The sequence below is a fragment of the Poecilia reticulata genome, chromosome 21 (assembly GCF_904066995.2).
Source record: "Poecilia reticulata chromosome 21, P_reticulata-male-v2, whole genome shotgun sequence".
In the NCBI taxonomy this organism is placed as follows: domain Eukaryota; kingdom Metazoa; phylum Chordata; class Actinopteri; order Cyprinodontiformes; family Poeciliidae; genus Poecilia; species Poecilia reticulata.
Window position 1 is genome coordinate 12,403,463 of NC_088850.1, and position 24,264 is coordinate 12,427,726.

At 39.0% G+C, this 24,264-nt stretch overlaps 1 protein-coding gene and 1 non-coding gene across 6 annotated transcripts; one reads left to right on the forward strand and one right to left on the reverse strand.

Annotated features, from left to right (window-relative positions):
* Positions 1 to 8,486: 8,486 nt before the first annotated feature.
* trnae-cuc (transfer RNA glutamic acid (anticodon CUC)) lies at positions 8,487 to 8,558 on the reverse strand. The gene has a single exon. It is a non-coding gene; the product is annotated as a tRNA-Glu (tRNA).
* Positions 8,559 to 8,766: 208 nt separating this feature from the next.
* ncoa7b (nuclear receptor coactivator 7b) lies at positions 8,767 to 23,563 on the forward strand. 5 transcript variants are annotated; one of them, XM_017302292.2, is made up of 18 exons: positions 8,767 to 8,937; positions 9,689 to 9,834; positions 15,647 to 15,792; positions 17,505 to 17,575; positions 17,717 to 17,824; positions 17,915 to 18,016; positions 18,161 to 18,286; positions 18,684 to 18,868; positions 19,015 to 19,047; positions 19,237 to 19,391; positions 19,574 to 20,131; positions 20,285 to 20,456; positions 20,590 to 20,737; positions 20,871 to 20,996; positions 21,257 to 21,409; positions 21,557 to 21,652; positions 21,749 to 21,822; positions 21,925 to 23,563. In XM_017302292.2, exons 2-18 carry the CDS (start codon positions 9,797 to 9,799, stop codon positions 22,058 to 22,060), a joined length of 2,427 nt encoding a protein of 808 aa, XP_017157781.1. In that variant the 5' UTR covers positions 8,767 to 8,937; positions 9,689 to 9,796; the 3' UTR covers positions 22,061 to 23,563. The 5 variants fall into 5 exon arrangements, with proteins under 5 accessions (XP_017157781.1, XP_008396062.1, XP_008396060.1 ...); XM_008397840.3 differs by having other exon boundaries at positions 19,270 to 19,391; XM_017302293.2 differs by lacking the exon at positions 8,767 to 8,937 and adding an exon at positions 9,018 to 9,186.
* Positions 23,564 to 24,264: the final 701 nt, after the last annotated feature.

Here is a 24,264-nt window from a genome sequence, read left to right on the forward strand (position 1 = left end):
TTCAAACATATGAAAGAGGATGATCGGGTTGTCTGTAATGTTTGTATTACAATCAATCAGTCAATAGGTTTATTCGACAAAACTCATTACATGAGTGAAAGTGAGCAGACAGAACAAAAACCTTCAAAGAATCCTTTTTTGAACAACCATCTCCAGAGGATTTCAACAGTAGTCCCCGGAACAGAACCAGCCTTCTTATCAGGCTGTTAAGCCTTTTCAGGTCCCTGGCTCAGATGCTATTTAAACAGATGATGACATAAGAGATGACACTCTCAACAACAGACTTGTAGAGTAAATTAATCAATCAAGATTACTGCCTGTGGCCCATCTTCTCGTAATTACAGGTTGTTCCTGGATGAGAGATTTACAGTCAATCAGAAGAACACAAAATTATGATATAATTTGCTAGGAAAAGGTTTTTTTGCAGAAATGTATGCATCATTTTAATCCCTTTATGTAATGTCTTTAAAAGAATACATTTAACAAAGCGTAATATGCTGCTCAATACTAGAATTTGACATATCTGAGTGGCTACTCAATTTTCTTTTGTACCAAAGTGTAGATTTCATTGTGCATTGAGTCATAGTGGCTGTCAAAGCACTTGAACCGGAAACTGTGCTACAGGTACTAAGAATGTAATAAAAACTAATTAGTGTGTATTTATGTCCCACCCATTACTAAAACCTGACAAGTCCCCAAGAGTCACCTTCTTATCATGTTTGGAACTCTAGTTAGTCTTATTGCAAATTTAAAGTGATATGTTTGTTCACTGCCCCTCTAGCATGCTACTTGATTTTTTGCAGAGCTGTGCTACTTTCAGAAAGGGAGGTTCCCAGAAAGCATGGTCTTGTCTTTAGTCCCCAGTAGGGCATATAAACAAGGCTAGGTGTGTGTGTGTGTGTGTGTGTGTGCGTGTGCGTGTACGTGTGTGTGTGTGCTGTGGGGTCTATAGCTTGTGGAGAATCCATCAAAGCTTATCATTATAAGTAAACATGACAGAGTGGACAAAATGTCTTGTGCGCCGCCAGACCTGCTATCTGACCACGAGCCATATCTGCGATGATGGACTGATGTGGCGCTGGCCTGGACTAACCAGAGTCTGAGAGTTTAGAGTGGGAGGCAACATGCACTCGTACACACACACGCACTCCGGGACACTTGAAAACACACTTCAAAAGGCGCAGACACGCAAAAAAGTCAGGAGCCCTTCTATTACCTTATATCTTCAACATCTTAAAGGAATATTGCTGTTTCAGTGGATGAAAAGTTGATTCACTGCTCAGTCGTAAATGGACAGACACTGAAATAATACATTTGGAGTTTATAGCTGTTATTTATTGGCAAATGTTTATTAAGGTTCAGGGTTTATGTATTTTTCAAACACAGGGAGGATTTTATTCCCTAAAAAGTAATCATTACTGTACACGACAAGCCTCTTTTTTATGGCAGGTGAGATCAGAGGAGAGTTAAGTAGCCCCGATGGAGATTTATTAGTAGCGTTACTCTTCATCTTCTGCGCTCGTGGTTTCTTTATAGACTGTGTCTGAAGGAAGATTATCAAAAAAACCTAAAGGGGATTTTGAAAAGTATATGGATTCAGTATGTTTTTAGACAGGTTTTCCGTTCGTCCGATGTGAGGCATCTCGCATGTGTGTGAAGTGTTGAGGTCAGCCTGCATGTTCCTTTACTTGTTACAACACCACTGATAAGAAAGGTAAACAACCCTGCACTGTTTGCTCCCCTGCAGCAGTCACATGATCAAGAAACTCTGATGATAGCCTCTGTGTGAGCTTGAAAAGGTACAATTTTGCAGACGCAGTCTAATCCGTGTTCTGGGCGGTGGATGGGGGACCTGTATGTCCATTTGAACTAAAACTCCAGTACTGATAACCTCTTTCCATGCTCTTTAATTTCTGGGTCAAAAGTTGTGGCTGCAGTACCTCAGCTGACATGTCAGATTGACAGTAGGTGTAGTGGCACTGGATGGTGTACATACAGCACAGGGATGTCTGATGCCATGTCGTTGTTCTGCCTGTAATCAAGGAGCATGTGTGTTCAGGAGGTCATTAAACTCATTGTGATAAAGAAGGTGGTCCTTAAAGTGATTTGGACTATCCCAGACCACCAAGGTAGAGTTGACTTTCTCTTTTACATCTAGATTGTTAAACCTTAAAAAACATTGTTACAAAATTTAAGAAATTTATTTTATTTCTAACTCTACAGGCCTCTGACTTGTTTTGCTACTCATTGCAAAGGGGAAAAGACTAATTGGACATAATGGGGTTAAGTTTTTTTTTTTTTTTTTTTTTTTTACCTGCAAGTAATGTCAGTGTAATTAAAGATTTGTGTTGGACTGTGAGGGATTAGATGGTGTTGACAATAGTATCAACTCACAAACCGCTTCCTGTCCATCGCTGCTCTTGCTCAGACAGATGTTACTTTTCCCATTTTCCTTTTCGCCTCATACGCCAGTTTCAGTAATATTTCCCTTCTTCTTCTTTAGTTTCATAGATTCATGTTTAATCACCTCCATATGTTCAAGGTTCAGGAGCATTCTTCCACTTTTGTCCTCCTTTGATTATACTTATGAAATAAAATATGTTTTTGGAAGGGAAATCAGAGTGGAAAATAGTGTACTTGAAGTTTAAAGTCAAAGGTCTGTTGTACCTGACTCAAGTGTTGAAGTCCAAAACTTTCTTGCATGTTTTACTTTAAGGTGAATGCCAAATTATCATTAGTAACTAATAATTAGTACGTTATAATATCAGTTTTTATAGCGTGAAAGTCCAATTTCTAAACGTAACTAAATAATTTAATTCTGATTTTTATTATTACATTAAATTAGCATAATTAGCATAATTAATACAGAATAAATGACACACATGCTCTTAGTCATCGGCTACAACATTTCATGAAGTTGGAGCAAACACTCTTTGTCCATTCTTTTTCTTGTTTAATGTCTCTGTGTCATTTACTGGGCCTGCCTTATGTACTCCTCTCTTCAGGTTATCCTGAAGGTCTTCTACAGGATTTAGGTCTGGGGAGTCAGAATGCCATGGAAAAGGTTAATTTTGTGTCTGGTATGCTTTTTCTGTGTTCGTTTGACCTTTCATTTTGGACGTTGAGCGATCTAGTAACGGCTCATTTTCAGTTCACTTGCAGAAGCCACCGATTTTTTTTTTGTTTAAAATGTTCAATTATTTGTGAGGGTTTATGAAAGCATGTATTTTAACAAGGTTCTCACAGACATCACAAACTCTTCACATGAGGTTTTATTTTATTTTTTTTAAACCACACACACACACGCATGAAGACATTTTTTCCATTTAATAAACGCACTTTAGAAGGGTTGGATTTTTCCATGTGGAATTATGCAACTGAAAACCCCCAATTTATTCTTCTGCATGACTTTTCAGACATCTTTACCAGGGCCCGTAACAAATGTGGAAAGTTACTGTATTGTGTTTTCCTGTTTTATGATCTTATTTTAATTGTTTTTCTTTGGGTTTTATATTATCTGCTAACCTTAGGGCTAAATAATACACTCAAAGTCTAAACCAAGTTACTATTATTCTCTGCTAATCTTATAAACAATGACAGGACAAATAAAGACGCTAACTATCAGAAAGTCGGCTGTAATTTTGAATAAACCATGGCGATGCAAACATAAATAGATTAGCAGGAAGAAAATTGTGATTACAATAAAATCTCAATAACACAAACATGGACATCTCATTTTGAACTTCTGCTATCTCAGATTCTTCAGTGCTGTGCTTATTTATGTCGAAGCTGTGTTGTAAGTAGGACGCTCAGCTCTGTGTTGTTTATCTTCATGATTAGCTCTGTTTTAAAGATTTCTTGCCCTAATTGGTTTATGACCCAACCCCTCCATCAACATCAATCATCTGACTGTAAACTCTGAGACAAAACATGAGACTTTTTTTCCCCCATAATACAGCAGCACTTATTTAACATGTTTTGGCCTATTATAAATGAATTATGACCCCATAGTCTCTATCAATTATCATTTGTGTGACATCTCCTTTTTCAGTGTTTAGGTCTTTCTCCTTCTTGTTGCCACTGTGTACTTGACGTTATCAGTGGCTGTAGTCTAAGCTGGAGCTTTTGACGTCTGCGCAAAATGATTTTAAATCAATCCAAGGACCGAGCTGGGTCAGACTTCTGTGTCAGTTTAAACAGATAGAGACAAGATATCATCTTTAGTTGCACTGACTTACCAAAACAAAGCTTTTAGTCTACACTCTTGGGAGAATGTCTAAAACAGGGGACCAGACAAAAGCAAAATGTTGACAATTTTATTGAGAAATTGCTGAAAATGGCAAACACTGATCAGAGTATGTGTTGAAATTGAATCTGTGAAGCTGGTGCAGCATGCATGTTTGCGTACATGTTACTTTACCTGGGTAGATTTTAATCAGTATTTTTGAGTATTAAGTATGGCTAAAAGACTCTTACAGAAAGATGCATTTTACCAGTAACCTACTAAGTTAGTTAAATTCTATCTACTCAAAACGATCATGTTGATCATGTTGGGTTTGTCCATGTTAAAACAAACCATGTTAAATCAACTTGCAAGCTATGACTCTAGCATTAGCACTGAGGAGAAACTAGATAGATAAATCTTTAGATTGTTGCTCCAGTATAGGAACTTTCTAAGTTTTTGGTGTGAAGGTATTTGCTTCCAGTACGTCCCGTTCTGTGTCCCCTACACTTTTTTTTCAATCATTACAGTGTTTACAACTGTTTAGTCTGTAGTTAACATGCTGTAGTATATTTTTCCGAGACGCCTTTGAACTCAGCGTAAGCGTTCACACACTAACGTCCATTTTCAACCTGTGGGTCAGCGAGGGGAGACATGTTGCTGAGCATGTGTGCTGGAATTATGGCCGCAACCAATTTGCACATTTGTATTTTTCAAACAAACCAAGTAGGCTAATTTGAGTAATGTTGTGGGATGCAAATAATGTTTATTTATGACTGCTTAATCCATGCCAATATATCATCTTAAACGTGTTAGTAGGAATGCTAATGCTGTTACCTGTGATACATCCCTTTCTGGAAAAACAAAATACTAGGAATAAACCCAATCATCCTTCATTTCTGCACAAAAATCGTGTTTGCTATTTCTTATCACATTTTTTATTTTTATTTTTTTTAATTATTATTATTTTATTATTATAATCAAAAGAGCAAAACCAGGGAGGAGACATGAGACCAGAGGCCAGAAGCAGGGATGATGCATCGTCTTTATCAGGTAAGGAGCGATTATAACTTGCTTTGAAAAATATGTCTATTGTGAGGAGAAATCAGTCTCTGAGCATCATTTTTTTTTGTATATTCTGTTGACTCATGCACTTACATTTCACTGTTTATATCAATGTTATTTTGTAAACAACTTGGTTGTTTCATTCAAAACGTTACATAAACGTATGTATTTATATTAGGCAAAAAGCATCCACGTCTAAGTTCCTCTGCAGCTGGGTCTGCTCCAACATGTTTTAAGATCAGACAAAGAAAAGCTGGGTGGATACAAAAGGCAGTTTTCAAATAATTAAAGGAGAAAAGAACTATCTAAATCTAAATCGCTCTGATGGCATCACCGTGGAGGAACTTTGGCCCACTTTTCTTTGCTGAATAGTTTGAATTCAGACATATTGGACGTTTTTGACCATGAGAATTGAGCAAACTCAAAGTTTTTACCACTGGAACTTGTAATCACATTTAAGTTCAGAAATTGACCAGGTTACTCCAAAACCTTTAGCTTGTTTTAGATTATTCCTAAGTTATTCAGAAGTGAACCTGCAGTAGTTAAGGAGCCCAAGATTTTCACCTCATAGCCACCAGGTTTAATCCAGATATGATGTCTTTTTTTTCTTAAATGCTGTTAGTTTTATCCCTGAAGTAACAAGAAGCACACGTCCCAAAGGTTCCACATTGGGTTAGCAATGGGTTTGCCTTGAAAATCTGCTATGGATGATATTCAGTCTATTATTGTTGAATCATGACCTTAGTTGAGGCTAAGGCCTGTAGGGCTCAGGAGGTTTTTTTGTGATCTCCTGGACTCAGCAGTGCAGTCTTGGAGTAAATTTGATAGACTGCACTGTTTCATGTTTTCTCCATTTTGTGGATAATGGGTGTCAGTGTGATTTGCCTGAGAGCAAAAGCCTTGGAAATGCTCAGAACGCTTCCTACAACAACAGACAACAACGACAGATGATTTTTTTTTCTCTCAGCAGTTCTTGGATTACTTTCGATCAGGGCATGATGTCTTGCTTTTGGAAAACTTTTAGCCTGTTTTATGTTATCAGACAGATTCTGACAACAGTTTAAAGCGACTTCCCAAATGTAGGCCAGGCAGATCCATGCTGGGTGTGGCCGGTGAATCTGAACTCAGCTTTTTGATTAGCGTTTGATGGTCTGGACACTGCAAATCTGGGGAAAAGACAAACAGAAGAAATCTGGAAGTGGGTAAATGTCATTTTACTGTGCATCCAGGGATGCATTAGAGCTGATTATGGGCCACAACTTTGATATATGTGAATTTTGCAATCCCTTTATGTCAGGGGGACTAAATACAAACATACCAAACAGATAATGATGGTCTGTTTGATGTGCACGTCCTGAAAACATGACTCATATGAGCTTAAAGTTTACTCCATTTTTTTTGGCATTTTGAGCACTTGAATTACGTGACCATGTAATACATCTCGGACTCAACATGATGTCTTTTAGTTTCTTCTCTGGAACCAGATAAATGACAAGATTAACTGGAAAAGAGCGGGTGGAAGGCCACGTTTTGAGCTGTCCAATTTTCCAGTCCCACAGTGGTTCTGTGGATCTGGGACAATGACACCCAGATCCATAGCGTCCCCTGCCAACACAAACCCTGCTTCTGAACAGAGCCACCTCCCTCCCCACGATCCTTTGCTCTGAGTAGGGCAAGGAGAGGAGGTGGGGGGCCGAGGGGAGGCCAACGAAAGTCTGAACAGGCCAGAGGAGCGACACACCGGCGCCATGGCGATCCCTAAGACAACTTATCTCCTCTCTCTCAGTGATAGCGCCTGTCAAAATAACAGCCAAGATACACACCCAGCAAGGAACTGGTTAACTTGTAGGCCGTCCAGTTAGAATGCCGGGGTCTTTGTCTTTCCTACACGGCTCACTTGGGCTTGATAATGTCACTGCTGTCTTGGCACCCAATTATATTTAATAGTAATACATAAAGTTACAGATGACCCTCAGCATCACAGTCTTTTCTTATTAAGAAATTTTTTTTTTATTGTATTTCTGTTACAAGGAAGTGGGAAATGTGTATGTAATATACAAAATGAAAATATGTTAATGGCTAGATTATGCTTTAAAGCGTAGCAAAGTCTTGTAGTGGTTGTAGCTCTCAGATTTGCTCTATATACTGTCAGCGGCAACCTGGTCTGATGATGATAGACACATATGTTCACATCATACAACACTGGGGCAAGATTTCAAATGGAAAACAAAAAAGAAAGATAAACAAAACAAGCCTATAATAAATAAAAAATTCTGAGTTGTGAATATGAGTTTTTGTTTTCATCAGTTGCATTACTGCACAGTGGATTCACTGGATAACTGGATTTGAACACGACAGATCTTTTGGCGCCCTCTTGTGGTTGTTCCGCTCCTGTTATAAATGTCATCAGAGAATGTCGCAATTTAATTCATATATATATATAAATATATTGTATATATAAAAAAAAAGTGAAAAATAAATTGCTATTCAAATCCATTCAGTTCTATTCAAACTTGGTGAAAGTGGAATCATTTAAGAATTTATTCTATTTTCAGATCCGGTGTTTATTCTGTCAGCTGTTTTTGATCAAATTCAATGGGTCAAATCAACACATCGAAAAGACAAAATAATGATTTTAACAGATTATCATAATGTAAATGAATAATTTCAAGACTTAAACACACAACAATGTATTAAATAAGTATGTCAAACTGGTAAATAATTATAACTCCATTGTTTTATTTATGTTTTTACCAACTGATTATTACAATAATCATAAAAAGTAGTCATATGCTTTTAACATAATCAGCACAATATTTGTTTGTTTGTAAATTGAGATAATTATGGGTAAATGGGTATATTTATTTAATGTTTGTTTTTTGTTTATTTGTTTGTTTTTTGTTATTTTGCCACAAATAAATTACATTCAACTACTCAATGATATATTAAAATGTGGTGATTTTGTCCCAAAATAACAGTTCCAGTTACTTTGAGTACTTTTTTTTATTTTGACGTCCTTGTTCAGTTGATCTCATAAGGTTAAGGATATTATTTGTAGGGAAACAAATGTATGCCTATGTTTATTTCCATACCTATGTGATAATTTAGTTATTTTCACTTTGCCGATATACAAAAAAAAAAAATTACACTCTATGCTGTCACTAATTAATTAAATGTTTAAAGTTGAAAAAAAAAAAAGTTCCCTGACCGGGAATCGAACCCGGGCCGCGGCGGTGAGAGCGCCGAATCCTAACCACTAGACCACCAGGGAATCTGTTCGAGATGTTTGCATGACATATTATTGACTCTTCTACGATGGTCATGTTTTGTCAATGGTTATTTGTTGCATTTGTTCTATGACTGCTTAACTTGTATAATAAATGCCCTCTTGCCTCTTTTATAGAAAAGAAGCACAAAGGGAGATGTAATTCTAAACAAAAGGGACAATCTTCCCCCCATTTTCTGGCACTGACGACGCTAGAGGGCGTTGCAAAGGAGAGGCTTCATGTAGCGCTTCGAAGATGCTCGCCTGGCGTGAGCGCTGCTTCAGCTACCTGTTTTCAAAATCAATTTTGCACGTCATGGAGTCATTGTACAAAGACGTTACAGCCCACTGCTGAGACAGGTTGGAGGAGCAGGGATGTCTCAGGGTAAGCAAACGGTTTTAAACCGCAATTCCGTTCCTACCTTCAATAGCAGGTTGCCATTGTGTGTAAACAAAGTGGCTAGCCGCTGTAGCAGCGTTAGCAGCAGCTGTGTGTAGTCAGCTGGAAGAAAGCTGGACCTTGTTCGATGCGTCTTTGTTTGCTTAAATCTGCCGGTTGCTCGGGCGGGTTTTTGACAATAACATACCTGGCTGTTTTGTGGTTTGCTGTCGCTGCTTCGACTTGTCAAGATAAGTAAGCTATTTAGCTAAATTTAAACAACGTAGCTTCAATTATTGCGTTTCCTCAAAGGTTAACCATCTACCTGTTATATAAGACTGTAAAGCTACACATGGATCAACTTATGTCCTCTTTTTTTAAGTATGTCTTGAATCGTTTCATTAATTTTAGCGTCGTGTTAATTGTATCTCAGTGTGGCTGTTTACATCAATTGGATTCCCAAAGCTCAGTGCTAATAATAGACAAACAGACTCCTACAATTAAGCTGTATTACATAATGAAAACACATGTTTATGGCAGGAAATCGGGAGCAGATGCTGCTTGTGAAAGGAGCATTTTCTCCCTTTATGCTAATTAACCTGACACGAAGATCATTATGGGATGCTTTCATCGCCCTCCACGCAAGCCGACTGACTTACGGGATGCGTTATTAGGGTTTTGCAGTCCTACGGAGTGCTGCAGCTTGAGAAGGCATGACTGAGAGCTTTTCTGATTTCCTTCCTTCTCTCATTTGCAGGACGAAAAAGAAGTGTGAGAGACAACTGCGGGATCCTCATCTAGCTTGGCCGTGTGTGGATGTTTGTATGGATGTGTTTACTGTAGCTGCATGCGGATTTGAAGCCTGATGGAAAAAAGAGAGAGAAAGCAGGGATATTTTGACAGGTAAGGCACTCTTCTGGGTTTGTTTGTCTGTATTAAATGTCTCTTGCTTTGCAATGTTTAGGGCCAATGTTTGTATTTGAGCTTATGCCTAAATGACCAAGCAGAGGTAGTCCAGCTGGTGCTATCGGTGCCGGTCCAAGGCATTAGAGAACTAAGCCGCATCTCTGTTCCCACACTCTTCAATAGAGCCTTCAAAAACCCTCACATTCACAGACAGTATAAACCTCTCACTGTTGTTATAATGATTTTATATAATTTACTCATTGTGTATTGTATGGAAATGTAGTTTTATGACTTCTATATGTACAATGTTTCCGTTGGACATTGCTCAGATCTGACGTCATATTCTCATATATATTTGAACTCACCTGGCACAAACAAATGTTTATGACCACAAATCATGGAAATATGGCACAATGTAAAGCAATTAATATGCAATTAAGCTAGGTATTTTTATAAATCATAAAAATGCCTTAAAGGCAAATGGCCGTTTATAGGGATGAAATGAAAGCAGAAAAGTCAAGTCAAAGTTTATTTACATAGCACAGAAAAGAACAAAGTGTCAATATGAGGGTACGAAATAGAGATGTGCAGTGTATTGACATTGAGCGATTTATACGTTTTCTAATAAATACTTTTAAGTAAAAAAAACATTCATTTAAGATTTAAACGAGCTAACCTTTGGTGACTTTTCTTCATTTAATAGTAATTTTGCAGATCTTTAATTTATTACCGCCCACTACTGTAGTTTAGTCATTCCAGTCGCTTGTATTAGAACTGCGGGTCACTTCCAATGCAGACATTTGCTGTTTGCAAAGTAAACTTTAATGGGTAGTTAATCCTTTTCCATCCGAGTCTGTAAACACAATGAATGAAACTCGTTTGACTCGTCTGTTATGACTCCTGAGTTTAAGTTGAGGCCTTGTATATAGAAAATATTTTCAATTTATTTACAGCTTTCACCTTTTGAAACACCTTATCCCAGTTGCTACTTATTAGCCTTTTAGTCAAACAGAAAATGGAGATTACATTTTTTAGCCCCCCAAAAAAATCAAACAGAAAGCATCAAATTGTGAAAGCAATAGCTTGATGGCATCTGCACATTCAGAATTAACAGTTCGGCTTATTCACAAGCAAGCGAGGAGTCCGAGATTTCTCACTTCATCTGCAACGAAAGCTAAATCCTTCAAAGCTACTTTCAGTTTCTCAGCTCAACATTCTGATGCAGCTCATCTCGGTTTAACCCGGCGTGACTCTCTTTCATTTCTCTCGTTTGGAGAACCCAACACGCCAGCTTACTAGCGCTAGAATTTATTGTACCAGACTCAAGCTTGTACTCGAATATTAAAAGCACCTTCTGGTTGTATTGACGAAACATATTTATTGATTTGAAAGTCTTCGGCATTTCTGTTCATCATCCGTTCTAAACACCGAGGCGCATTGAATAATTGAGCATTTTCAATCTCTGCTACGTGTCGCAGATCTACACCCACCTTACAAGACCTCCGTTTAGTCAGTAGTGCGTCAGAGTTTCACACAGAGAGGCACTGGCTGTTGACTTTGAAATTGGATTTTGGCAGTGTTGTGAAACACGATATTGGGAAATGAGTGGAAAAAGGCTTTTCACAGCTACGGAGTATGGAGGGATGAGAACTTGTGAAGTTATCAGCAAATTGCAGCTCTTAGTCTGTGACGTCTGTTGCAGGTGAGGTGCTTCGGCGAGCTGCATGCAATTCAGACGTTTGATTACTGTGAAATCTGCCACCGGTTATTATTTATTCAGATTCCATTTAGTTTATTTACATAGAACCAATTCACAACAAATGTCTCAGGACACTTTACAAAAAAAAATTCAATTCAATCGCACAGCATTCCAATTGATCCTTATAGATCAAAACGTTTCTGTCTAAGGAAATTGCATCTAGTCATGGACTTGCAGCATTCATTCCTCTTGGACATGGTTGTTAGCTTTTACATCCTGTGTTTCAGTGGATGTGAGCACCATATATAATCACAAATCAACTTTTTTACCTGTGGAACGAGTGAATCATAAAGTAGAGTGTTCAGTTGCTTCCTAAATGGGGGAAAGGAAAAAAAAAAAGAAGATTTAAATACAATCAATGCCCGGATGGTAAGCACAGCGTTTGGGTTTTTTCAGAGTGGGTATGTGATTCAATTGTGTCTTATGGGCTTGTTTCTCTTGCATTATGGCTCCGGTTTCATGCTGTGATTAGGCTGACAGTCTGGCTCAAATAAGACATCAGTCATGTCTTTTCTGCTGGAAATGTTGGACTTTATTTATTCGATTATCATTGTATTGGTTCTTAATGGGATTTTGACTCTATGTACTATTATGAGAGGTCTACCTGTATGGGCACTAAGCAGATCTAAAGCAACATGCAGCAGATCTCCTCTAATAAAGTTACCCAGAGGTGTCTGATGTCTCACGTGCGGTAAGATGGAGTTCTCTCAAACAGAGGCGTTTAACATGCCTATTGCTATAGCTGCCATCAAGCACTTTATTTTAATTCAGAGCTTTCTTCCAGATTAAAAGATCGGCTTTGAATCACAGATTAACCGTCTTCCTGGACAGAGTGATATTTAATGTTACTGCTACAATGTTTAATTTGTTTTACCCTTTGGTATTTTGTGCTTTGCAGTTTGTTGGTTTTTTTGTTGGGGTTTTTTTGGTAGAAAATGGTGGTGCGTGGAGCGGTATGTTTTTTACCGACCGTGGTTGCCATGGTTCATTCCTGCCTTTTATTTCCCTCTGCTAGCCTGAGCTTTTAGATTTAACTTGCTATTACAAAAGGGAAACGCTCCGATTCCAGATTTAAAAGTCGAAACGGCTTTGATTATTCCTCAGTTATGTGTCTATAATAATCTCTAATTCAGATGTTAAAATCTTATTATTATTATTTCAACATTCCAAACCTATTTTTGGATTTAGGCTTGTTCATCACGGGACGCGAGTGACTTCGGAGGGAGTGCTGCAGAGCCAAGTGGCCCGCGGTGTGTTTGGGAAGAGAATCAATATGTTCGTAGCAAAAATAGTCCTTATCAGCCAACACAGCTACTGCTGTAACAACCACATCCCCTCCTATTTGAAGTGGGTGCCACTTTGCTTCCTGACATATCGAGCAAAGGTCAACATGCGGCCGGCCGCCCAGCGTTTTGCTGTCCAAGCAAAAGTCATTAGGCACCGAACTGCTTTGTTCCAGTTATGCTCACTATTATGACTCAAAATAATGTTTTGTTGATGTAGTTGATCGCTATCTGGCAAACACTTGTTTATTCTTAGGGGCCTAATGTGTTAAAACTTCATGCACGATTTCTTTGAATGGTGCACAATCATCGCTTCAGTGCAGCAAAAGTCAATACAAAGTTGTGAATGTAAAACCAACACACTGTTGTTCTAATAAGCAATAAAACTCACGTTAGTCAGAGTTAATCTTAACATGCAAGTGTCATAAAGTGATGCTATATGTTCTGAGCTGAGGATTAATCACTCTTACTTTATTGCTGCGCAAAAAGTGGGTGTGTTAAAATCCTTCTGCAGTAAACTAATGTCAAAGTCCTACTGTAGATTAATGCACTAGGATTTGTCGTATGATATAGTTCATTAATTAGACTTTTGGTTGTATGTTTCTATTTCTGGAGAAATTAATATTAAAACATTACACATTTAGTCAGGAACAGTGAGACAGGGAGATATAAGGACATGGGATCATAATTGATGTTAACCTGCACTTAGTGACTCCTGGAAGTATTGCGCTTACTCAATTTTTTTATTTTTTCAAATGAGAACGCTTTCTTCAGATTTTGTACAGAACAGGAATTCTATCTGAATTTTCAGTCGTATGAACTAACTGTGGTCACCAACCAAAAGTCTAAGTTACATTTTTGGTTGATTCAACAAGCAGGTGCTGTTAACGAATCGAATGCTACACGCGAAAGAAGAAAAGCAGAGTGTGGAAATGAAAGGAACCCTTTTGATCTGTGTAGTATGAGAAATTCCCCCCCGAGCGAAACAGATGCTGCTACTGCTGAGATTCTAGAGATCCATGCTGTGTCTAAGTCTACAAAGAGGAGAGACCTCGGTTCCCTCCGTCTGCAGCCTTATCGACCCAATCTCATCCGTTCCATTAAAGCACTTCAATACTTAAGATCCTGTTGTTGTAATGTTCCTTTATTTGCTCTTCACCTGCGTTTGTGCTGGAAATTAGCCCAGTTCCTCTCCAATAAGTAGGCTTATCTTTTCTTGAGATATCTTCTTATAGAGCGTCTTAGTGCTTTTGCAAAAGTATCCACACCAGTTGAAGTTTTTCACATTTCTGTAACATTTCAACTACAAACTTCAGTTTAATTTAATGTGATCAGTCAACGCAAAGTGGAGCATAACTGTGAGGTGGAGGAAAAAAAAAAAGATGCCTGCTTTACAAATTGTTTGATGAATGAAAAAAATGTAAAATAAAAAGCGATTCCGTGCATTTTTATTCTCCTCCCCCTAGACTGGGTTCCAGATGTTTAAGGTGCGTGTCCACCAGCGTCACACATCTCAAGACCATTCACATTTACACAATAGCTGATCTCTAAACAGCAATTTCAGTCTAGATTCTACTTTGACTAGGCCATTCTAATGCATGAAGGCACATTGATCTAAACCTGTCTTGCTTTAAGGTGAATTTCCATCTCGGTCTCAAGTCTTTTACTGCGTCTAGCAGCTTTTCATCCAGTGTTCAGCTCAATTCCATTATTCCCTTTTCCAGTTGAAGAAAAGGATCCCAGAGTATGATCTTGCCACCGCCGTGTTTCACTGTAGAGACGTTCAGAGTGGGTTTTTCACCACCATGGAGTTGAGAAAGACATGTTTGCATTCATAGCTTGTGGCAATCGGCAAACTTCCTCTGGTTTTCTTTCAACCATCAGTTTCACGTTGAAACATCAAAGCCAGATTTTTTGCACAACTTAATATTTATGCTCTTCAAAGGGTGCAGATACACTTGCAAGGCACAGTACAAAACCTGCGGCTCACCACTAACCCTGGCTACCAGTGTACTTCAAGTAGTAAGCTTCCATAATGTACCCCCATCATTTGCTGCCCATCAATGATTAAACAGGGAATAAGAGGAGTCTGGGAAGATGATACGGCTGACACTGCAAAAAAACAGTATTTGACAGGAGGCCTCAAAATTCACTCCATCTACAGTTTATCGCAAATGCACTTTGTTTAAAAAAGGATCTAGATTATGGTTTATGCAACAGTCTTACCATTTTTCCAGGTTCCTGTAAACAAGTCTGGTAACACTTTATTTGGAGGGGAGTGAATAAGAGTGACATGACACTATCATAAACATAATATAACACCTGTCATGAACATGAATAAGCTTTTGTGAATATTTATGACTGTTGTCGTAAAGCGTCATTCGGTAAATTATGAAACTTTTAATACAAAGTTGACATTATTCAAAACCAAGAAATCATTACTGTTTAAACTTTACCTTTAATAACATAAAGATACCTAACTTTTAATGTGCAATCAGTAATACTTTTATAACAAATCTATATCAGTTAATGTCAAGTTGTCATAACAAAGACATTTTGAATAATGTCAACTTTGTATTAAAAGTGTCATAATTTATCGAATGACGCTTTATGACAACAGTCATAAATGTTCATGAAGGCTTATTCATGTTCATGACAGGTGTTATGTCATGTTTATGAAAGTGTCTTGTCAGTCTTATTCTCACCCCTTTTAAATAAAGTGTTACCACAAGAACTGTTTTATTTATTTTTTTTGCTATCTCATCAGGCTGAAAAGGCGAAAGCAGCTGAAGCCGACCCAACCAGAAAAGAGCCAGAATGAACCGAGTCCAGCAATCATCTCCTCCTGTGGCACGGATCCCAACAAGAAGGCGGATCTGCACGGAGTAACGGATAAACCACCTGCAGATCTGGGTGAGGCGCGCCAAGAAAGAGCTGATTCTTCATCAAATATCTATGAAAAGCATAGTCATTTATTACTGTCAAATTTCACATACTAGGTTTGAGCAGAAGTAAGATAAATCTATCTAGGTTAGAAATCGTTGGATAGATGTATATTTTGGCCTACTGTCATGTGTTTCTTGTTTTGAGCATTATAAAGAAACCCGCATTTGACAGTTACATGTAATACGATATATTCAACCACTGCATACGTCTAATCATTGGTGTTTCTGTTCAGAAACAACTTATTCTGCTGAGTTAGCTGTTGACAGTGACTGTGAGCATTACAAGCATTCCTCTTTTTGTTTAAAATGTTTCCTGTGGTCTCACAGCCCCACGAAATAGGGAATTGTTTGCATTTGCAACCTCAGCAGTTTTAAATGGGAAGTTGCATAATCATTTTCCTGGTTTGTTTAAGAGTCAGTGAGGACACTCAGGGCACCATGTTCACAAAGCCTGCATGCAATAAGATTTGCTTTTAATTAGTTAATCCTGAAAGAAATGTTAAAACTCTGCATAATCTGTTTGCACTTTGATTTTGTCGGATCTGTACAAGTGCAAAGAAATGGTAGAAATAGTGTTTTTCTTAATCCACTATTTGGATTAAGCAAGATTCACTGTGGATACTTATAAATAAATCTTTGCATTGATAAACCAAACAGTAAAAGTAATGCATCATATAAAGGTGAACATGCACTATAGCTAAATTAAATTTTGGTGTTAAATCATTTTCAATATATTTTTACATTTATTTGATGTGTGTGAGTGATTTTTAGTTTTTTCTACAGGATCTTTATTCTCCCTAAATGTAGTATAATGTCACAATGGGGTTAGCCTGTACACACAGACTGAATTTACGTTGTGGTATTACAGTGTCAGCTCTGTGCAGACTTGGGGAAGTGGAGAGGTCAGAGGAGTGGCTGTTCAGGCACATGCAGCAAACGTTCCAGCAGTCTTAGTCATGCACTGCGTTTCGCTCAATTGTGCACTAACAGCTTCTGCGTCCTGGCAAGAGGAAAGTGCTGACTGTGGGAAGGATCTGCAACAGGAGTGTGATTGTGTGTCTGCTTACAAGAGCTGCTGCATCCTGTGCTGAATGATGATAATGGGGAGAAAGAAATAACTGGTACTGGAAGACAAGTAACTCAGTGGATGTGAAGGCCTTTCACTGCACCACAGATTCTCTCTGAGGTTTGAGTTGTGACTTTGACAGCGTGACCACACGTCCCTGAAAAAAAAAAAATGTTAAATTCATGTATGTACAATTAAGGCCTTAAAATGTCTTAAATTAATTTACAAAATGTAAGTTGGCCTTACATATGTTAATCACAGGTTCTAAATTTTGTTGTGGCATGACTATTTAATACCATATATTCTGTGTAGCTAATTTTTCTCACGGTACATATTAAAATTAAAAGATGACTAAAGATCTAGCTCTGCCGGGGTGTGAATAATTTGCTCAATTTCATCCTCATGTGACATCACATGACATTGTCCTCCACAGGTTTGCTCTGTCTCTTTCAGCTTATTTTTTTGTATTTTCCCCTTGCAGTAGGTTTCATGTTTCACACGAACCCTACTAATATACTTTGAAGTTTGTGTTTTTATTGAGACATTGCTTTCCAATGAAGAGATTTCTAACATTTAACATTTTCTAGAGTCTATAATTCTTCTTCGACTTTCAGGTAATGGCTGTAAAAGTAACAATCAGGCAAAAATGGAGAAAAAGAAGCCGCCGGGGACAGTAGAGTTCATTGTGAGTAGCCCGACACTCGCTAGACAATTTTGAAAAACAAGATGCTAATTTATTCATTTTGCATCATTTTTAAGCTGTGTGTGTGTGTTTAGAAAGTCTACAGAAGCTAGGTTTCGCATAAAGGCTGATCTGTGGTTACAGGTGGGACCTGATGATTCCATCAACAGCATCGCTCTTAAATTCAACATCACCCCGAACAAGCTGGTGCAGCTGAACAAGCTCTTTGCCCGCAGCGTCTACCCTGGCCAGGTGAGAGGACCGAAACTGTCCGGTCGGGCTGATTTGCATCGTTGTTATAGATTAGCAGACTATTTACTGGCCGGTCCACTGTCATTACAGAAGCTTTTTGTTCCCGATGTGAGTCAAGCAGAAACAGACCTGAAGTCGCCGGCGGCTTCTGACGCCTCCTTCACTAACGGCGTTTCTGACAAGCCCTTACAAGTGAGTCGAAATCAGTCCGGGATGTTGCAGCAAGGCTATTTGACCTTAAAATACCTTAACGGCGTGCTGTGGCATTTATGAGTGTCAAATCTTGACACTTCAGTTGTGCACATATTATTGGATTTGTCCTTAAACTTGTTCCAGGATTGCACTCAAAGCTGCCGGTCAGCGAAGTCCATCCGTCGGGAGTTCTCACCAAATTCTGAAGATGAGAGCCCAGCAACGGTTAAATTCATTAAGATGAGCTGCAAGTACTTCACCGATGGCATGGTGAGAAGCTTACATGCTTTGCTGAAGTCTGGTTAAAATGTAGGTTAAATCTTGAAAGACTCCTCCGGAAATGTAGAAAGTTATTCTTTTATTGTTTTTCATGCATTTAATTAATGTCCTTAGATGTTGATAAATGATTTGTCTTCTTTTGCTCCAGCTATTGTGTATACCTTATCTTAATGTATTCTATGCATAAGTGATAATCAAATATGTAAATTTTCATGTTGTCTATTTTTATGGATGAAAGAAAAACCCATATGCTAAGCAGAAAATTTTTTGTAAGCATTTTTCAAGTTTGGACAAAGCTGGAGAACAATGCTAAGTCTGGAAAAAAAATATTTGTACTCTCAGACTTCATTCCCTGTCATAGTTTAAAAAGCTGCTCTCCCTGTGTTAGGGTGTTGTGGGCGGTGTGTTAATTGTAACGCCCAACAACATCATGTTCGACCCTCACAAGTCGGACCCCCTGGTGATCGAGAACGGCTGTGAGGAGTACGGCCTCATCTGCCCCATGGAGGAGGTGGTCTCCGTGGCGCTGTACGACGACGTGTCGCGCATGCAGCTCAAAGACGCTTTGCCATCGTAAGAGCTGACGCTCCACATTTTCTTGCCATCCTTCCTGGCCTTTGCCTTTACTCCTTTTTTCCCTTATCCTGAGTCCAGCTCAGCTTTCTCTTGTCCTCAGCTGTTTTTTTTTTTGTTTTTGTTTTTTCTGACATTCTCTTCAGAACGCTACATTTCCAATTCCCATCCACCCTATCGTGAGCGTTTTCGTTTGTTAAAAATGTGTCCTTTGTTTGAGATTTTTTGTTGCCTCACATCACATTTGTTATTTTCAGTTGGGTGTAGTTTTTAATTTAAGTTGGTCATGTTCTTTGTTTTGTTGTGTTTTTTTTCCTCCCCTCCTTCCATCCTGTTTCCCGTCTATATGATGTCCCGTGTCCTCACAGAGACCTACCCCAGGATCTGTGTCCTGTCTACAGGCCAGGTGAGTGGGAGCAGCTGCCATCGGAGCGGGAGCTGAACCCCTTCAGTCGGTACGAGGCTCTGGTTCCGAAACAACCCATATTTTTGGATGACATTGAGTCTACCCTTTCTGAAACTGGTAAGACGTCATCAAATATGGATTTTTCCAGTCCGTACACCCCCCCATAGCATTAGCGGTATGCCAAAATCGACTGGTCAAATATGCTCAAAGGACTCAAAACCTTTAAAAGTAAAATATGCTTTAATTGTGGCTTTTATGTTTTGTACAGGGCTTTGTTTTAACATATTCCCTATTTCCAGTGAGTACAGAGGGGGAGCAGACAGAAAAGTCTCCGTCGGATGAGGGATTTACCGATCTGGAGCCAATCATCAACTGGAACACTGAAGAGACCCAGGGGAGCTCCTCGACTACACACTGCAGAGACAATTATGAACACGTAGGACCAAGCTGTCTCAACCTGCAAGAGTCCCGAGACCATTCAGCACTCAGTCGAGCTAAAGGGAGGCTGGATGACGAAGAGGACGAAGGTGTTGCTCAGAACAGCTCCGTAGAGGACGGAGAGTCAGTCTTATCTGCCTTGGAGACCGAGAAACAGGGTAGCTCGCAGATTAAACCCTTGAGCCAGCAGGTAACTGAAACCCAAGACAATCACCCCGAAGGCACCAAAGAGCTACCAAGTAGAGTAGAAGATAAAACACTCAGGAGCCTGAGTCTGCAGGAGGCTTCGGAGGTGGAGAGAAGAAGCCCAGACAGACTAGCAGAGGGCGACGGAGTCGGTGAGGAGGCGAGACAAAAGAAGAACCAGGAATCAGAGATGAGGTCCTGGCTGCTGAAGAGGATGCAGGTTCCAATAGAAGGTACATCAGAGGGTTGGTTATTAATGGTATTTATATGCTGAATATGTTACAACTAAAAATTCAAACTTTTCAGTGAGCTGTGAAAAGTTAGAATAAAACTGTGTCATTAAGAAGTTTTAATTTTTTTTTTTTTCTTCTTGTCTTGCTTGGCAGACATGCTTTTACCGTCGGAGGAGAAGAGCAAAAATCCACCCATGTTCCTGTGCTTCAAGGTTGGGAAGCCAATGAGGAAGTCTTTTGCCACCGGCATGACCTCCAGTCCCGGCCCCTCGGTCAGAGTCCGGGAGAGGCAGCCAGAATACTGGTTTGCTGTTCCTCAGGAGAGGTGATGTTAAGGCCCCCCCCCCCCCAAAAATCAGAAATGTCAACGTCAAAATAAAGAAATGGTAATGTTTTTTGTTTTGTTTTTTCTCGAGGATAATCTGTTGAAAGGTGTATCGTGTGTGTGTGTGTTTCAGAGTGGACAGTCTCTACTCCTTTTTCGTCCAGTGGTCTCCTGACGTGTACGGGAAGGAAGCCCGTGAGCAGGGCTTTGTTGTGGTGGAGAAAGACGAGCTGGACATGATCGACAACTTCTTCAGTGACCCTGCGTCTTGCAGCTGGGAGGTGAGGATTTTGTGCTACCATCACCCCAGTGTTTGTGTGGCTGCCATCACCCCAGTGTTTGTGTGTATGTGTTTTTTCCCCCACCCACTTCAACATCTTTACTTTTGTCTTTTTTTACTGCTGCGTATTCTAGATCATCACCATTGACGAGGCCAAACGCAGACAGAGCTTCAGCAGCTGTGACAGAGAATCTACGGTCGACGCTTTGCCCATGCTTATTGATAACAGTGATCTGCTGCAAGATACACACATTGAGAAGGTAAGTTGTGTAAGACATGCACCAGGTTTCCTACCGCCCAAATCCTTTCACTCTGTTTTTTTTTTAAACTGATATTTCATTTTACTTTGTCAAACATGACAAAAAAAAATCTATGCAAAAAATCACAGCATAACAGCTTGATTTTATGTTTAAAATGGGATAGAAAGAAATATAAACATATTAAATCCTACCCTAGATACTTATGCAAGTATTAATTCCTTAATTCACAGTCTAATAGTTGATTATTTTGTTTCTTTCAGCTTGCCTGCCGCCTGCCAGCCCGCGTGCAGGGTTATCTGTGGAGGCTGGTCTACAGCACTGAGAAACACGGCACCAGTCTGAAGACTCTGTACAGGAACCTGTTGGATGTGGACAGTCCCGTGCTGCTGGTTGTCAAAGATGTTGATGAGCAAGTAAATAACAGACTGATTGTACAAGATAAAACTGTTTATCTTTGGCGCCTCATAGTGGTGAAAGATGTATATAGACTTCACAAACCCCAAGTCACGTCATTTGTGGATATTTCTATCAGAAAGGTTATTTTTTTTGTCTTGTTACAGATATTTGGAGCTTTTTCAACTCACCCCTTCAGAGTCAGTGAACATTTCTATGGCACTGGAGAGACATTCCTTTACAGCTTCTGTCCTGAAATTAAGGTTCGTGCTTAACCAGCTCAGCTCCATAAACGCATCCCAAAAATCTGCACTCACTTTAGAGGGTTTTAATTCTGACGTAATTTGGCATGATTTCAGGTGTACCGCTGGACGGGGGAGAATTCTTACTTTGTGAAAGGCAACACTGACTCTCTGCAAATGGGAGGAGGAGGGTGTGTACAGCAGCCATGTTATTCCCTTTGCTGACACTTGGCTGTTGAACAGAAAAGTGCGTTTTAGCTGCTCCTTGACTTTTTGTGTCCTCTCTACTGCAGCGGCCATCTGGGTCTCTGGCTGGACGGCGAGTTGTACCGAGGCACCACCACCAAGTGCGCCACCTTCAACAATCAGCCACTTTCCGCCCGGGAGGACTTCAACATCCACAGCCTGGAGGTGTGGACCTTTGAGTAGCCTCATCTGCTCAGGCTCCTGACACATCTACACATCTTGAGCCATTAGACAAACACTCCCAAGTCTGTTATGCATCACTTGGAGCCACTCATGAAAGAGACTGAGTGTTATGTGAGACAGAAGCTAGCGGCAAAGGCGTCTGTGTTCTGAAGGGGGCCTCGTCACGAGTTTACATCCAGTTGCTTTTGCAAGTGGAAGTGCGACAAAATGCCCTGAGCTCATTCGCCGCCTTACAAATGGAACAGAGGCTCCAGCTTCCTCGGCGTGAAGGCTGCCTTGCAGTGAATGCTGCTCTTTGACTGTGTGGCTAAGACCTAAAGAGGCCAAAGTGCTCACATTAATGTTCACATTATTCCCAACAACACCAGATGAAGGTCCATGTAAAGGAACAGGAAGTCTCAGAATGATCTGGGCTTAATCCTTACAGAATTTATAAACAGTGTTGACAATATTTGTATGTTTGACAATGTACATATTTATGTACTGAAGAAATTCGGAATGTTAATCTCTTTTTTTTTTTTTTTTGTTATTGCTGCAGTTTTCTCAAAACTTGAAGGAAAGTGACAATTGCCAGGGTTAATTTTAACCCATTCAATTACAAATGGCTAAATTGTTTCCATCTGAAGCATTCGCTTATTTTTTGGTGGTAACTTTTTCTCTTGTGGTCAATCTGAAATGGCAAGAGTGAGATACGTTTCACTTTCCAGATGAAGAAATATGATCCAAAAAATCTCCTACAGCCAGAAACAAGTTTGCAATGACCACATTTAATGTTTTGTGCCTGACCTTGTATTTTATAAGAATATTTTTTCATTTTATTTTTATATATTTTTATTTTTACGAGAAAACTGCTCCATTTTTTGATATTTTTTTTCTTTTTTACAATAGTTTATTTCTGTTAATGAGTAATTTTATGTTAGAATTTTTGTTAGCTTTTTTTCTGTTTATTTTTCTTTTTTTTTTTTTACTTGGTCATTGTTGTTGAGCCAGTTCGACATGATGCCACTTTGCACTACAGGATGCAGCCAATGCTGCCTTTGTGGCCCCTGGTAATGAGCATTACTTTAATATTACTGTTAAATTGTTACCAAATCTAGTTGAATCTTTAACCAGAGAAGGGAAGTCCAACCACGCCTCACTCTCTACATTAGCTAAGCGTTGATGAGTAAAAGGGATCAACTGTTATTGCACTTTGATGTGACACTAACTACACAATCGAATCTGCTAACACAGAAATAAAGCCTCTTTTTGTGTCTGATGCAGGCTTGTAGTGCATGAATACAACACCACTACCTGCCATGCTCTGTTCACTAATGCCCGAAAAATGCTTCATGTTAAAATTGAGCGATATTACTTTAAAGCTGGTTGGTGTTGTAACTGTGAATGCTCCCCAAGTATTAATTCTTGTGAATCCAAAACTGCTGCGCTCTGTGATGTCTCTAAGAAGCTATTTATTGTTATTGCCACCACATTTAAATTTAAATAAATGTTGAACATATAACAATGAGCTGCTCATGATTTCAGTTGTCCTCAAAGGGCCAGTTGTGCCAGAATGTATTTATGAAACCCAATAACAAACTTACAATATTAATAGTTGTCTCTCCAGTCAGTGAGTACTTTAAATTAAACTAGAGAAATTGTTGTTCCTAGCAAAACAGCCAGGAGAATGCATATTTGCAGAATGACTGATGGAGAAATGAGAGAAACATGAGAACAAATAAGTAGAAAAAAGCAGAATAAAGCTAGTCATACATTGTAGAAATCTTAATGAAATTTAGCAAAGGTATAGCAGAATTCAGAAGAAGCAGAAGTTTGTTTCTACTTCTTATTCTTTGTTCTCACCTGAATTGTTTGGAAAAAGACAAAAGTGAAACAGAGCTTAATAAATATGATAATTAGCACAGAAAGTCAAAATTAGTACAAAAGCAGAAATATTTGAAAAAGTTGAACAGTGAAGCATAGCAAAAAGTATAAATTAGCAGAAGCAGAAATTAGTAAAAAACCAGAAAATTTTAAAAAGTGAAACATAGCAAAACAAATAGCATAAAGGAGCAGAAGAAGCATATTTGCAGAATGATTGATGGAGAAATGCAAGAAACAGAACAAAGAATAAGAAGTATCTGTCCATCTGTCCGTTATATACAGAAAGGTAGACAATATTTGTATAAAACCTTAAATATTTGAAAAAGTACAATAGTAACATA